The sequence below is a fragment of the Rhipicephalus microplus genome, chromosome 10, assembly GCF_043290135.1.
Source record: "Rhipicephalus microplus isolate Deutch F79 chromosome 10, USDA_Rmic, whole genome shotgun sequence".
Classification (NCBI taxonomy): Eukaryota; Metazoa; Arthropoda; class Arachnida; order Ixodida; family Ixodidae; genus Rhipicephalus; species Rhipicephalus microplus.
In genome coordinates this window covers 49,109,130-49,124,076 of record NC_134709.1, presented here as the reverse complement: position 1 = coordinate 49,124,076, position 14,947 = coordinate 49,109,130, and the positions used below count along the sequence as shown (strand labels likewise).

The following is a 14,947-nucleotide window of genomic DNA, read 5'->3' as shown; positions in this document are numbered from 1 at the left end:
GTTGGGATGGATGCCTAGAGGAGAGAAAGGGGGCAGCGAGCTGAAGCAGGTGGTTGGAGAAAATTGGCGAGAGTAGCGCGCAGCTGTTGAGAGAGGCAAGGAGGAGAGTTGCGCATGCGTAGTGTGAATGTGGACACCGCCGACGCCGCGGGACATTGTCACGAGCAAGAGATGTATCCCACCTAAAGAGAAAGGAGAGGTATAGCAGTGCCTACTTTTAGGTAATGTGCCAGGAAAGCTCACCTTTCAAAGTTTTCAGCAACTTGTCGTTGATTGAATTGAAGCTTCCGTACGAGGACTTCGTCTTTGGTATCTTGGTCTTATTTAACCATCCCCCGCATGCGAAAGAGTAAAAATCTTTGCATGGGTCGACGGAAGTGTCCAGAGAGTCTAAGATCATTTTTGCTGAAAAAAAAATCAAAGCCAACGCCGGAGTTACGATCGTGCACTTGCTCTTAGGCCCGAAATTTTTATGTAGTGTGCTATCCGGGCATTTGCCTAATGCGTAGCAATCCTATTTCTGACATGTCACCTTCCGTCAGAACACTTTAATTTGGTTTAAGCAATCAGGGTGTTTCTCACATGTCACCTTCCATAAGGACACTTTCATTCGGTTTCAACAATCAGGGGTGACGCCAGGGAGGGTAGGCATGATAGGGTGCCCAAGCGTAGTCGAAACAAAACGCATGATAAGCTTCAAAGTTAGGGCTTGTTGGAAATTTTTGACAGTTGACATACAACTCGATAAATGACAGAGCAGCGTGTCCTTCTTGTCGTTAAGTCCTCGCGCTGTAAGTCTACTGCCAAGAACGCTCGAGTTCCCTGTTTTCCAGCTCACCCCCTCCCCAAGATAAACAGCCTTGTCGGTGAAAATCAGATGCCCATCTCTCTTTTTTTTGATTCCAGTGCAGAGCACCACCCACGAAATGTCGATATGGGTAATTTTAGCGGTGAACTTTACGCCATCACTGTTCAAGCAATTTCACAGCGTGGATTAGAGTCACGGACATAAAAAGAACAATAAAAGTAGGTCTGGAGGAGCCAGCCAGAGCAGTTCTGTAGACAACCACTGGCTTGCTGTCAGATAATGTCATGATGGAGTTGGGAGGTCATACCACCTCCACTCTCTCACAATCTCTCTGGACAGCCTTGAGCTGATCACAAATAATTTGTTGTTCATTTTTTTATTCGTTGGGTAACCTAAGTCTTTTTTCGACTGAGCCAAACGGTGAAGTAATCGTATTTACTGTTATTTGTGCGAAAATGCATGTATCCGCAGTTATTCCCGTTGAATGTACTGCATCAAGAATACTTTTCAGAAATAAGAAATATAGCAAGTTTTACCTCGTTTGCGGCAAACTTCTGTGCGACAGACATTATATCTTCCTGAAAAAAAAATCAAAGCCATTTCACAAATTTTGCAGAATACTGGTCAATCTCCGTGCGTATTTCTTCTCACTTTAAAAGAGCCAACTACCAACAACTAATTTTCTCTGCTAGGCACGTTGACTCAACAAATTTCACATATCGAAATTTTAAAAAGCACGTGTTGTAGGCGTGTGCAGTGGGAACCATTTTAAGATCACTTTAAGGCAACGTTACACCTGCCCATTGTCATCCTGTAAGCCATTGGACACACAATATATTATCTTCGCAATATTTTTATCTTGGCAATGTTTGATCGTGGCTGTTATTCTGGACAGTGTCTAATTCCGCTATGTTGTCCGATTCCACCATTGATCGAAGCTGATTGGCCCAGTGGACTGCTACGACCTCTCTTACTTGCCTAAAATGCCACCATTACAAAATTTGACAATATGGTGGAGTTAGTCTCCAGAATAGTACCCCGTAGCAGGCCTTTCCGCCATTGAACGGCATTGATCATAATTATCGCAAACAACGCTGCTCAGGTAAACGACTGCCAAGTCACTGTGAGACGTAGCCCCGCTTGGTCAGAAGGGCTTGCAAAACTTACCTTGTGGGCTTTTCCAAACCTGAGCAGGTTGATTGAAGTCTATACAAAGGGAACAAAAAATGACATGGTAAACAACTTCATGTATATGAGTGGCGAGCAGAACAACTGCGAGACTAGCTGCGATTGGTGCGAAGACTTTGCGAAGCTTACCGGAGCCACTTTTCCAAGCTTGAGCTCGTTGAGTGTAGCCTATACAAAGGAAAAAAATGCCAAGGTGAAACAGCTTGAGCGTTTTTTAGCACCAAAGTCTTACCAAGACATTCAAAATATTTGGCCCTTTTGAAAGATGAAATGTTTGAAGGTACTGTTTTGTCTTTGTTCATTTTTGGCCTGTACACTCTGGCCCATGGCCACTCCGGGGACTGGCCAAGAAAAATTGTTGTAGCCTCTGAATGATAACTACACTAGGGATTGCGAAACTACTAATAAATATTTCGAAAGAAAAATATTTTCAAAATATGCAACGATAAACCCATAAAGTGAGAACTTTGGGAATAAAGAAAAATAAAAGTAAAAAGAAATGCGTGTTACCACCATGGAGAAATTCTCAAAACTTTGAGCTGACCAGACAACTCAGTTTACCTCTCGCCGTGAAATTCATAATGTATGCCTTACATTTAATCACATTTAGAATTACATCAAAAGTATTTTTCAAACATATAATAAAGAAGAGATTATGTGGGAATACGTTTAGACGCATGAATCTATTACGTTTCTGTGGCAATGTCTTGTTTGACTCACTTTGTTTTGGCCTTTTTTGGGGGTTTCTCGAAATGGCTTCACTGCGACTATTGCAGTTTAGGTTTTTCGAGCGTGAATAATCATTTCGCTCGCTCGAAGAACTAGCAAATCAAGTTTTTCAGCCGAACTAACAAAGTCTCTAATGCACAAATTATATTTTTTCGATCTCCCCGAGCAACATTATTGCTAAATCAACATTATGTAGCAAAATTATGCTATATAATGTTGCTACATAAATACTACATAAATACTACATAAAAATCACAGTGACAGCAAACCGTTTTTATAGTCTGGCTAATGACACTTCGTGCCCCAATGAGCAGCCTATATTTGAAAGCAGAAATCGGTAACATTGCATAATGCTTAGCAGAGCGAAACCCAGAAATAAATTTTTTACAGTTGAAATTACCTACAGTTGAAAGTGCGCTTTGTTAGCTGCGCGTATTCATGACTCGATTTAGAATTGCCTCTGTGTTATTCTCACGTACATAAAGTTTTTTTTAGTAAAGCCAGCTAGTAAATGCTGTGAATCTGGGAACGCGTTTTCGTTCTTATTATTGGTTATCAACATCGTGCTTGTCACATTGGGCACTCAATTCAGAAGCGAACACATGAAACCTTTATTTAATGCGTCAAATAAAACACGACGGCCATCCATGGGCGATCCAGTTAACGTGCTGGCGTTTGACATCACCGTGGAGTTTTGCAAACGCCGTACTATACAACCTTTAGCTTCAAGAATGAGAAACGTAGGTTCCAAATAAGTACAGTTTTAAAATTTTTTGTCTTCTTACTGATCCTGTGTTCGCGATTTCCAAACAAAATGTTAGTTCAAAGTCTTTGGAAGCCGTCAATAATTGCATAAGCAAAAAATCTAAAATAGGCTCCGTGATCTTGTATGTGTTCCACCGAAAGTGAGCGAGTGTAACAACGGTAAAACAGTAAACAATGACGTGAACAGATAGATAGATAGATAGATAGATAGATAGATAGATAGATAGATAGATAGATAGATAGATAGATAGATAGATAGATAGATAGATAGATAGATAGATGGATAGATGGATAGATGGATAGATAGATAGATGGATAGATAGATAGATAGATAGGTAGATAGATAGATAGATAGATAGATAGATAGATAGATAGATAGATAGATAGATAGATAGATAGATAGATAGATAGATAGATAGATAGATAGATAGATAGATAGATAGATAGATAGATAGATAGATAGATAGATAGATAGATAGATAGATAGATAGATAGATGGATGGATGGATGGATGGATGGATGGATGGATGGATGGATGGATGGATGGATGGATGGATGGATGGATGGATGGATGGATGGACCGACTGACCGACTGACCGACTGACCGACTGACCGACTGACCGACTGACTGACCGACTGACCGACTGACTGACTGACTGACCGACTGACCGACTGACTGATTGATTGATTGATAAACATTCTTTCATAGTAATTCATTGTGTACTTCTGGTATCACCTACAAAAAATTCACTCAGCCGTATGGCATACATAGAAAGCGTTGGAAACAGAAATCGATGCTTTATATAGATGAAATAAGTATTATATTACAGTATAAGCAACGAATATAGGCAAAATTGTTTGGCTCATGCACTGCTGACGTGTCATCAATCAGTAAAGCGCTCGAAGGGCTGTGAGCACGATTTTCTGGTTTTACGTGCCTTGTATGTGCGTATATATATATATAATGCAAATTAGGAGCATTTTGGGGTGTTCTAACTTCCTCACCCAACACTACCTCCCTCTCTCCCTGGTTATGTCACTGAAGCACTCTCATGTCTCTGTACTAAGGATGGCAGCACATCAGTGAGAGTGTGTATTCGAGCTGTGTTGTGCTTCTTAACGGCAGGCATTACATTTAGTTTGCAGCTGCGCTCCTTCAGTGCTGTGAGTGTGACGCAACTGTCATGGAAAATAAGCAGCCTTTTATTTATTATGACAGTGCACAGCTGGTGCGTGTGGTGCGCTACCGAAATTTATTCTTGCTTCATAAACCCCACCTATATATGAATTCCTTCATAAGCCGTGTTTATGTCTTTTTTTCGGGAAACCCATTTTTAGTTCCTCTTCGCCATTTGCAATTCTTCTGGAGCTGCATTCTTGTACAGTTTTCCCTACCTTTTTATGGCGGGGCGTGAGTGGTACAGTGTGTTTACGGGCACTTCAACTAGGCAGTCTTTTATTTTTGTATAAGGGGGCAACATGAAATAAAAAGACTCACCTTCATACTGCTCGATTCCCCACGTTGTTAAGCTCAACCATGATAATGCGCTGACAGTAATCAGAATGTTCATACTTTAGAGGATACTCCAACGCCTCTTGAGCACCAAGGACTCTGACATATAAAAAATGCTTTTATCAGACCTCGAAAATGCACTGCATTAGGCATTTCGCTATTGCTGCCTACGCATGCAGTGTCGCAGAGTTAGACACAAAGCTAATTTCAAAACCTAGCATAAAAGACGTGGTCGTCATGAGAAAAGACGAAAGAAAACCTGAAGTAGGCTTTTAGACGCGTTCAGTGAAAAAATACCAGGTGCTAATCTGCCACGCATCCACATCGAACTAAAGAAGGCCGCCCAAGCCCTGTTCCTGAAATGCCGCAGCAATACGTTTGCCCAGAAGGATAAAGTTGTGGTGTGGTTGAATCGCCTAGAGGAACAGGGAATCGTAATACGTACCCAATATTCCTACTGGGCAGCGCGAATCGTCGTGATTGAACCAGGCCGTAAAAAGTAATGTAAACCCGTTACCAGCAAGAAATTGTTTGCCAGATTAAGAAGGGTGCGTGTCTGTTCCAAACGCGACCTGACGCAGGCCTATCAGCAGCTATTAGTGGATGTGAAAACTGCGGAGTTACCTACAATACCGTGCAAGGACTATGCAAGGTTTGTCAGCTGCCGTTCAGCGTGTCCGTTGCCTCTGTGGTTTTCCAAAGAACCATGGACGTGAAGCTGGACGGAATGCTACAAGCAGCGGTATACCTAGATGACATCTTGATTGCCAGCGAGTCTATCGAGGAACATAAAAGGATTCTTGTCGAGGTCCCTCAGCCTATTGTACGAACCGGCCGCCGGGTTAAAGCCAGGAAGTGCGAAACTTTGGAGCAGAGCCTCGAGTTAATCAGATTGGCGCTAAAGGCATCTATCCTTCGAAGGTCAAGGTAGAGGCCATTTACCAGGCTCCTGCCCTGAAGAACAAAAAGGAACTGTAAGCCTTTTTGGGTATGATCAATTTCTATTATCGACTTTTGAAGGGCAGGACAGAAGTAGCTGCGAAATTGTGTCGGTTATTGGATAACCACGTATCATAGTACTGGGGTTTAGAGCACGTGATAGTATTTGATAACCCGAAGAAGTTGCTGACCACTAACTCGTTACTGGTGCATTTTGAACCACATGCCCCATTATATGGTGTTGTCATGCGATGCGTCATCTGTGGAAGTAGGGGCAGTTTTGGCACACTGCTATAACAAAGGGAATCAGCAGCCTGAGGAGTACGCGTCTGGAACATTATCCAGGAGAGACCGTAATTAGGCTGAGAACAACCATGAAGCCTTGACGTGGTTTTGATGGGGCGACATTTTCACCAGTGCCTTTGTGGGCGAAATTTTATTATTCTCACGGATCCCAAGCCTTTCCTAGGAATCTTCCGGTGGAAAAAGCGAATTCCGGCTCTTCTTGCACCTCGCATGTTACGGTGCACTCTAATGCTATCAGCCTACTAATACGTGCTCGATTACAGGGAAACCAAGGGCCACAGAAACGCATATTGCCTGAATACGTTGCCAGCTCCCCTAACCCGTCAGGAGACTGAAGTATTGGGTGACATACGTTTACTGGAAGATGTGAAGTACCCCCCCCCCCCCCCCCCAGTGAGCGCAAGAGAAGTGGCAGCGTAGACCAGCAGTGATTGCCAACTGTCCTAAGTGAGGCAATGGGTGCTTGAGGGCTGGTCACACGAGCGTCTAGCCCTGAAGTATTTTGCGTATGAGGTGAGACAAAATAAATGTCTGTACATCGCTACTGCGGGCTCTGTGGAAGCAGGGTAACATTTCCCGAGGCATTGCTGAAAGAAGTGTTAAGTCTTATGCACTCTAACCATCTGGGAGTGAAGGCCATGAAGGCAAGTGCTAGGTCGTACGTGTGGTGGCCCCATATGGTCAGTTGGATAGAACAGCTAGTCAGATGCTGCAGGCCGTGTGAGGTAAACAGACCGAGTAAACCAAAAACGCCAACGCGGGGAAGTGGGACGTTATCGCATCAATTATTATGGGGGACGGGATGTGATGGATCGCAAAATTACGTGAAGTGACGTCTGTGGGCAACGATAAAGCATGCGCCAATTTTGTGCCTGTTTTCTGTTATCACCAAGTGTGCTGATACCTATCACCAGCTTAGCTATATGAGCGGTGTCCTGCTTGTGATAAAGACCTTTTTATTCCGTGTCATTGATATTCACACTCCAGTTCATTTTGCAGGTGACCAATCGCTTACTGCAAACAGCCTGTTCAAGCGCGGCTTGCTAACGCATTGACGTGGAAAATGTAGAGTCGGCTCTCTTGATATAAACACTCCCAATAGACAAGTACCAGCATGTTCAACTAGGACCGCGTCTCCGCTTGAAGAATGGCAGGTGCCGCCATTTTTGGGGCAAATATGCAGTGCAGAGAAGTGCACTCACAAATTATTAAAAGGGTCGATTATTTCATTAAAAGTATGGTTGACCTCTTTGGAGATAATAAACAGTGTAATCTCATTTATACACATTGCAAAGGAAGTCGAAAATTGAACATATCACCCGGAAGTTGTATGGTTTGCCAAAAAATTAAACAAAAAATGACAACATTCATTCTCCCCTGAGATTGAGTTTTATTGAGTAACAGTAATGAAGAAGTGAATCATGAAGATCTCCGAAGTCAGATTGTCAGCGCTACGCAGGAGAGGCTTATATTCGACGTTGTGATGTTCACACTGGCTAGGTCTACGCTCCAACTAACAGTTTTATCTGTATCACGTCACAGCTTTTGTTGTCAAGATTGTGTCTCACTTCTTTATTTTACAACGTTGAATAATCTGGTCAATTCATGCTGTACTTTCTTCTTTTCAACTTGCTTACAAGATACGCTTGCGAACTAGTTGGTTCATCACTACGGCAGCGTTGCCGAGCACACAAGGTAAAAAGAACGTGACAACAAACAACAACACAGAGACTCAACTTCAAGTGACTGCCCCGCCGTGGTGGTCTAGTGGCTAAGGTACTCGGCTGCTGACCCGCAGGTCGCGGGCTCGAATCCCGGCTGCGGCGGCTGCATTTCCGGTGGAGGCGGAAATGTTGTAGGCCCGTGTGCTCAGATTTGGGTGCACGTTAAAGAACCCCAGGTGGTCGAAATTTTCGGAGTCCTCCACTATGGTGGCTCTCATAATCATATGGTGGTTTTGGAACGTTAAACCCCACATATCAATCAATCAATCAATCAATCAACTTCAAGTGACATTTGTAAAGGTTCCGTGCCTGTGTAGTTTTCTAGAAGCGAAGTTTTTCATGCTCGGGGCAAGTCCCTTGGCGTGGACCCTAGTTCTCAAGGCGAGCGCTTTTGGCATGCTTCTGTTCTCATCACTGAGAGCCCACTCAGTGCACATTTCCACGCAGCTACTCATCACGAACACCTTGGAAGTGAAATCAGCGGCGTGGAGAGCTCCCAACGCGGCTCCGTTGTGGACCCACCGCCGAGACTTTGCGGTGAGAGCTCGTGAGACTGAAGAAAGATGACAGCCTTAGTAGGAATCGAAATCCAGCAGCGGCTTCGATGTTGACACTGCAGCAGCAGTGGGGGCTCGCAAAGCCGAAGCAAAGCGGGTTCGTCGACAAGCGGATCCCGAAGCGACAGTCCGCGAACAATGAATGAGTGATTCTTAAGAGAGAGAAAGGAAGAGAAAAGTGAGCCCCATTGTTGTCTACTTCATTGAGCGACACCGCCACAGTAGCTCACAAGGGATGGGAGTGAGGAGGGATAAAAAGGGTAGGAGTAAAGGTGTAAAAAAGAGGAAGAAGAAGCAACAACAAACTGAGGGGATAGGAGAGACAGGAAAGATGGAAGCACGGTTACTGGAGTCCGAGGACGGGGCACACTTGCGAGAGCTCTTGTCGGCGTCGGTAGATGGCGTAGAGCAAGTCCAGTCGGCCAGAGCTACACTGTCGTCGAAGGTCGTCAGCGGCGGGAGGTGACGTAGGGCAAGCCCAGTCGGCCAGAGCTACGCTGACGCCGAAGATCGTCCGCAAGCGGTGGCAAGAAAACCTGGGATCGGAGCGGGCGCAGGAAGCAGTGGTAAAAAGTGAAAGCCATCGCTACTTGAGGATGGCGCCACCGAAGCGTGCTTCAAGCGCGACTTCCTCGATCACTATTTCGCCCACGGCTGTAAGGTGTGGGACTATTCGTGGTTTGACAACCCTTTCATCACCGTTGCCTTCATTTACATCGACCAGTCTCACGCCAGCGCCCAGGCCGTGCTCCAAGGAGACTTTGTTTTCGTGCAGCGCCTGCAGCGGAACGGACCAGACAACGCTGCCTTCCAGGTACCCCTCGAACGCGGGCTTGTTAATAAGCCATTCTACAAGAAGGGCCTCATCAAAAGGGTTCGTGAGTTCTCCCGATCAGTTCATGAGCAAGATCTTCCATCATCATTCACTTTGTGGAGATACTTTACTTTTAAATGCGAAGCGTTTCTTAGCGAACTTCAGTGACTTTGAGCGTATCTATCTGTCTAGCCGCCTACGACATTTAGCTCTCCTGGCCGTTTCAATAATAGTATCGAACCAAACTTTTTATCGCATAACAAGGCTGTATGAAGAACATAATTAACTAGTCATAACATGAAAATCATGACATGTATGTCGCGAATGTCAGGATTCACGTTCATGGTCCTGCCGCTCTTGCTGTGGTTTCGTTCACATGGCATGTTGCAAAACTGGTATAGCATGGCGAACACAAGCTACAGACCCTGCCATGAAAATCATCACATGCCTGTCATGTAACAACATTACTGCATGCCACGCTCATGATGGGCTCGCGGTCGTTTCGCTAGCGTAATATATACCTAATTTGGTATTACAGTACATGAATGGATGACGAAGGTATGTGACTGGTCCAAAGATGATAATCATGAGATGCGTGTCATTTAACAACATGACTACATGCTACGCTCACGGCCATTCCACTAGTTTCACATATACAAAATTTGGTGTAACGTGACGTCAATGAATGACGAAATATATTACTGGTGCAAATATGATAATCCTGACACGTGTGTCATGTAAGAACATGACAACACACCATGCTCATAGCGTGCTCGCGGCCATTTTGCTAGCTCCACATATACTAAATTTGGTACGCGTGACGTGAATAGATTACGATTGTATACGAGACATCTAAACATGATAAGCATGACACGGAAGCGATGTACCGCATCATTTACTTCCACCTCGTAACGTTGTGCTGATTTTAAATTTACATATGCACATTTCTCATTCGTGCTTTGCTTATAATCGATTCCCACTGTACGTGGGATGTTCCAATTTTTTTTATTTTCGCGTTTTTCTTAGCGTTCAAGAGTAACTCTTTTGAAAATAAAAAATGGTGCAGCTTGGCCACTGGGCCTTCATTCACAACACAAGTATGAAGTGCGTCAAAGTGTTGGAGTGCATGGCTAGCTGTTCTTGCTGTTAGCAGCGATTCAGTCACAGCGAAACCGACGCAGCTGCGGCCTCAGCGACTTTGTATCGTGTAGAATGGGGCTTGTTGTAGCAGGTTTTCAGCTAGAATACGGAGACACAAACGTAAGATTTCTTTGTATACCCGTCAAGATCAACTTGCTTGGTTGTATTACCCAATCTTGGGAATAATCAGAGTGAACAGTGGAAGCGTCTCAGACAGGCTGGTCGACTTTCAATGGGAAGACTATTCCACTATACGTGCTTTCATCTGTCAGCTCCCATCTTGATTTTTAATTCCGGGAAGTGATGTGATGACGCTAAGGCATGAAAACTCATTCTTTTGAAGGAACGTTGGCCGGGATTGAGACGAAGAACGTACTGGGTCGAAAAACGTAAATAAAGAAATCACATCAACAAGGTTCCAATGGACCCCCTTGGGCAAATCTTGAGATGCAAAAGATAGTAACCGTAGATTGCTTTTTAATTATTCATACGCCTCAAATGTCAGGTCTCCCAGAAAAAAATAACACCCTGCATTTTTTTTAAGTGGGGGCAATGAAGACGGTGTGCGTGGCATTGCATTATTGCTTTGCAAACGCTTCAAACTGACCATAATATGCTTATGCAATCTAGAAATAGCGCGGTATCTTCGACACTAAATGTGTACTCGTTATTATTATTACAATGTCGCTGAATAACAAACGCATCGCACACTGGTGAACTCCACCCTTCCCAACGATACCACTCCCCGCAATTGGGATACATGCGCAAAACCTTTCGTTTTTCTCGTGACTCAATGACTTCACTTCCCCAGCCTTCGATAGAGGTCAAGGTCACATTGTATCGCGTCAGTACCGAATATACCTATTTCGATTCCTGGCGTGCACTGTTCTGTGACTTCCACAGTAGGGACGCTGTATTAGCCAAAGCTGCATTCGTGGGAACAATGTAAAAAGTACTTTGAGAGATATTTTAGCCCCATTGTCACGTCGGTCCTGTAGCTGCGTTTGAACAGCTGGGTGCGGCTGAAGCTAGCCAACTGCTACACCTGTACGAGCTCAGCCAGGCATACAAAGGAGTTGCAGAAACTTTTGTAGATGGTTTGACAACTAAAGTAGTTTAGCACATCCCTACCACACCGTTTACGCTAAAAAAATTTCGCCGATGATTAAGACAGTGTGTAATGTGAATTCTGCTTCGTGTTTGGGCAACGCCAACTGTTGCAGCAATGTAACATTTGTTACATATTGGCCCAGAAACTGGCACTACTCCATTTCAAGGTACACCACTGTGTATCAAGCAAAACTCTGAGAGCGCTGACGTGATGTCACGCACGCGTAGCTCTAATATGTGATTTATTGTGTCGTGGTAAGAAAAATATATGCACAGGTCACGTGCATTTTGACGTCATCGTTTTGTCCCGAATAAACTTAAAACTAATAACATTAGACTAATAAGATTAGACTAAGCGCATGTGGTTGCCATCGGTCGCGCGCACCTGTCTCAGAGAAGTTCAAGAGACGATCCAGACCTTCGTACGTGTTGTACGATAATTACAAAGTTTGGATTGAAACCATAGCCAACACAAATTCTACCTCTCCAGCTGCAGCGCGCGTCTTTATTAAAGCAGGAAACTGCTGAGTTCGGCTGCGGCGTTCGCATTCTTCATGGTGGAAAGATTGTTTGAGGCGTCTGTACACAGAATAAGTTGCCCAGCAAAGCACCCACGGGGTAGAAATTTCCGAAGCCCTCTAATACAGCATCCATATAATGATAACGGGGTTTTGGGGACGCAAAGCTTCAACAATATTTGCCTGCTGTTTTTACTTGAATAATATTACTTGAATAATACTTGAATTTTTACTTGAATTTTACTTGAATTACTTGAGTTTTTACTTGAATAATATTTTAAAAGTGGCTCTTATAACACGCATAGCTTTTTTGCTTGCGGTGTAACTTTGGTTTATTCATTATCAGCAGCGAACTGTATACAAATCCACTGAATAACAAATCATTTTCTGAATTATTTTCAGTTTACTTTGTTTTACGTAAGCTGACTTCATTTTATGCCTTTAAGATTTTTAATATCATTACGCAAACTAATGTTTTGAAGTCGTTATATAGCTTTAGTAGAATTACTGATTTTTTCTCCAGGGGGCACTTTTGTATGCATTTATGTACGCATATTCATCGGCTTAGGTATACATAAAGAGCTTATAATTTTTTATTTCAACGCGTACCGCTTTTTTTTAAGCTTTGGCACACGTTGTGAAGCAGAACCGTGGACATAGATGGGTAGTATTATAAGGTAAAGTATTTATCGCACAAATATAAATTATTTTGGGAAAATGTAGTTTCATATTTAGTAGTACCCCCATAAATGCCGCATGTGACATATGTGCATCAATACGTCATCGGGCTTAATTCCGAAAATTTAAGCAAAAAAAAACGCTTGGCTAGCTGCGCGGAACGCGCATCACAGTCACAGCGAAAGATAAAAGAGCAGCCTTTCAGAGCCCTACACTCTTTGCGATGCTACAAGTACACTGTTGGGCTGCGCCATAAATAGTCGTAAATGTTGTGTAGTACACCAGCATGCACAGTGCTGTCCTTAGGCATTTTTAGCAGAAGCGTGGTATCTACTACCCACGTGCTGGATATTTTGCGCAATTTTTTATGCAATAATTGACGACGATGAAGAAATATGCGTGAACTGGGTATGCGCCATAGTTATCAGGTGAACAATAACGATTTTTTTTATTGGGTTCTACTGCCGCACGTCTCAGGGCCGCTCTCCCGTGGTGGGTAGTGCTATTCTTCCGGGAATCATCATCATCACCATCATTATCATCATTTAATAGGTTGGAGCATCGAATGACCCAATCGATACGCCATTCGCACTGTGTGACGCCTGGCTGTTCCTTTGGTGTTCTAAAACGCTTTTTTACTCGTATTAGCGCGATTATTTTCCCGACATCAAGCGTGCCAAGGGCAAATTTAGAAATTAATTCCAAACACTAGCGTAGCTCAGCGGTAAAATAATGCCGCTACGCCTAGCCTCTCGCACAGCTCATACTATAGAGGTCGATGCTCGATGCAGGGGAAAACGAGCTCACGCTACTGGCAGTCTGCACACCGGCAGCCACACCTGCTTCTTTTAGCTTTTTAATAAAGTAGCGAGACCACACACGGCCTCTTAGGCCGCCTTCCCGTCGTATCAAGTCTCTCGGTACAGTAATGGTCCGGACAAGCACGTCTTTCACCGAGTGGACGCTGCCGTGATTCCATCACTCCACCCCCAATGCTTGCGTTCCACCTGGTCTACCCTCGAGTGTGGTTCAAGCAGCTGGATGTCATTCTGTCCATGGATGGCGTTACGACGCCACCACTAATGCATGCCGTACTGCGGCGCGCCCTCCCCGTGTACCTGCGTCATCTCTCTTCCCCTTCAGGGTCCAGTTCGCAGCCATACGACGATGTCTGCACAGAAGCGCCCATTTTTGTATGAGACGTGAGTTCAAGGCTTCCCTTCTGTCGATGCTTGCAGTGCCAACCGATCCGCAGCCTTCCCATGACCAAGACTTCATTCTATTCACAGGTCATGAGTCCTTTCAAGCCCCATCCTCCCACCAGCGTATTTATTCATTCTCACGCCCGACCATCTGCCTGAATAGCCATCTACCCACAATTCATCATGCGTGCCCACCACACGTGATGAATTCATGCGTGGTGAATTCGTCACGCGTGAAGTCAGACCTCGTCGAGTCGCAAGACATCTGAGACACCACACTGCGCGACAACTACTTCGCCGCACTCTGTGCAGGCTGATAACGTCATCGTTTCTCCCGCTATTCGCCCCCTGAGGCTTCGCCATCGACAACGTCCGATCAATACAAGTTGCCATCGAACACAGTGCTCTCTACGTCTTGCCAATAACGACTACCATTTTCCACTACGTCTACAAAGGTAGAAGTTCCTACACATGACGGGCTACGGATGAACTTCCAAGATAATGCTATGGTGATAGCAATCACCAAGCACCACGTGGTAGGTTTGCATGAGCCGACCACACATACACGCCCGCCGCAAATGCAGACACATGACTCGCCACTTCGCCCACACGTTTCGTTGAAATGCCGGCCAAGGACCCTTCTACGAGCACAGGTGCGCCATCTAACCCTCTTTCAGAGTCCAGGCCTGCTGGATTCGATGGCATTCCTCCTGCCGAGGTCTTGACGGTGCCCGGTGCACGTGAAGCAGCATAACTGAACTTCCAATGCGGGCAGGCGGGACGCAATTGCGTTGTCGACTGATCACATCTTTGGTCCGCCCCATACAAAACTAAAGCGTCGAATCCACCACTCTATGCTCGCAACGAAGCGGCAGTTTATCACCTACTAATCTACACTGCCTCGCGATGCAGACATGATCTTGCCCACGGCCCGAGCGCCTACTACCTCTATAACC

The 14,947-nt window shown here is 44.6% G+C and overlaps 1 protein-coding gene across 1 annotated transcript in view; it reads right to left on the bottom strand.

Annotated features, from left to right (window-relative positions):
- The window catches only part of LOC142774383 (neprilysin-1-like), a 61,429-nt gene that overhangs the window by 44,430 nt on the left and 2,052 nt on the right, over positions 1 to 14,947 (bottom strand). Inside the window, exons 2-6 of the mRNA XM_075874762.1 lie at positions 4,989 to 5,102; positions 2,126 to 2,164; positions 1,976 to 2,014; positions 1,345 to 1,386; positions 244 to 405 (exon numbers count right to left, since the gene is read on the bottom strand). Of these exons, the coding sequence (XP_075730877.1) occupies positions 244 to 405; positions 1,345 to 1,386; positions 1,976 to 2,014; positions 2,126 to 2,164; positions 4,989 to 5,061 (355 nt within the window). The 5' untranslated portion in view covers positions 5,062 to 5,102. The remainder of the gene's footprint in view (positions 1 to 243; positions 406 to 1,344; positions 1,387 to 1,975; positions 2,015 to 2,125; positions 2,165 to 4,988; positions 5,103 to 14,947) is intronic.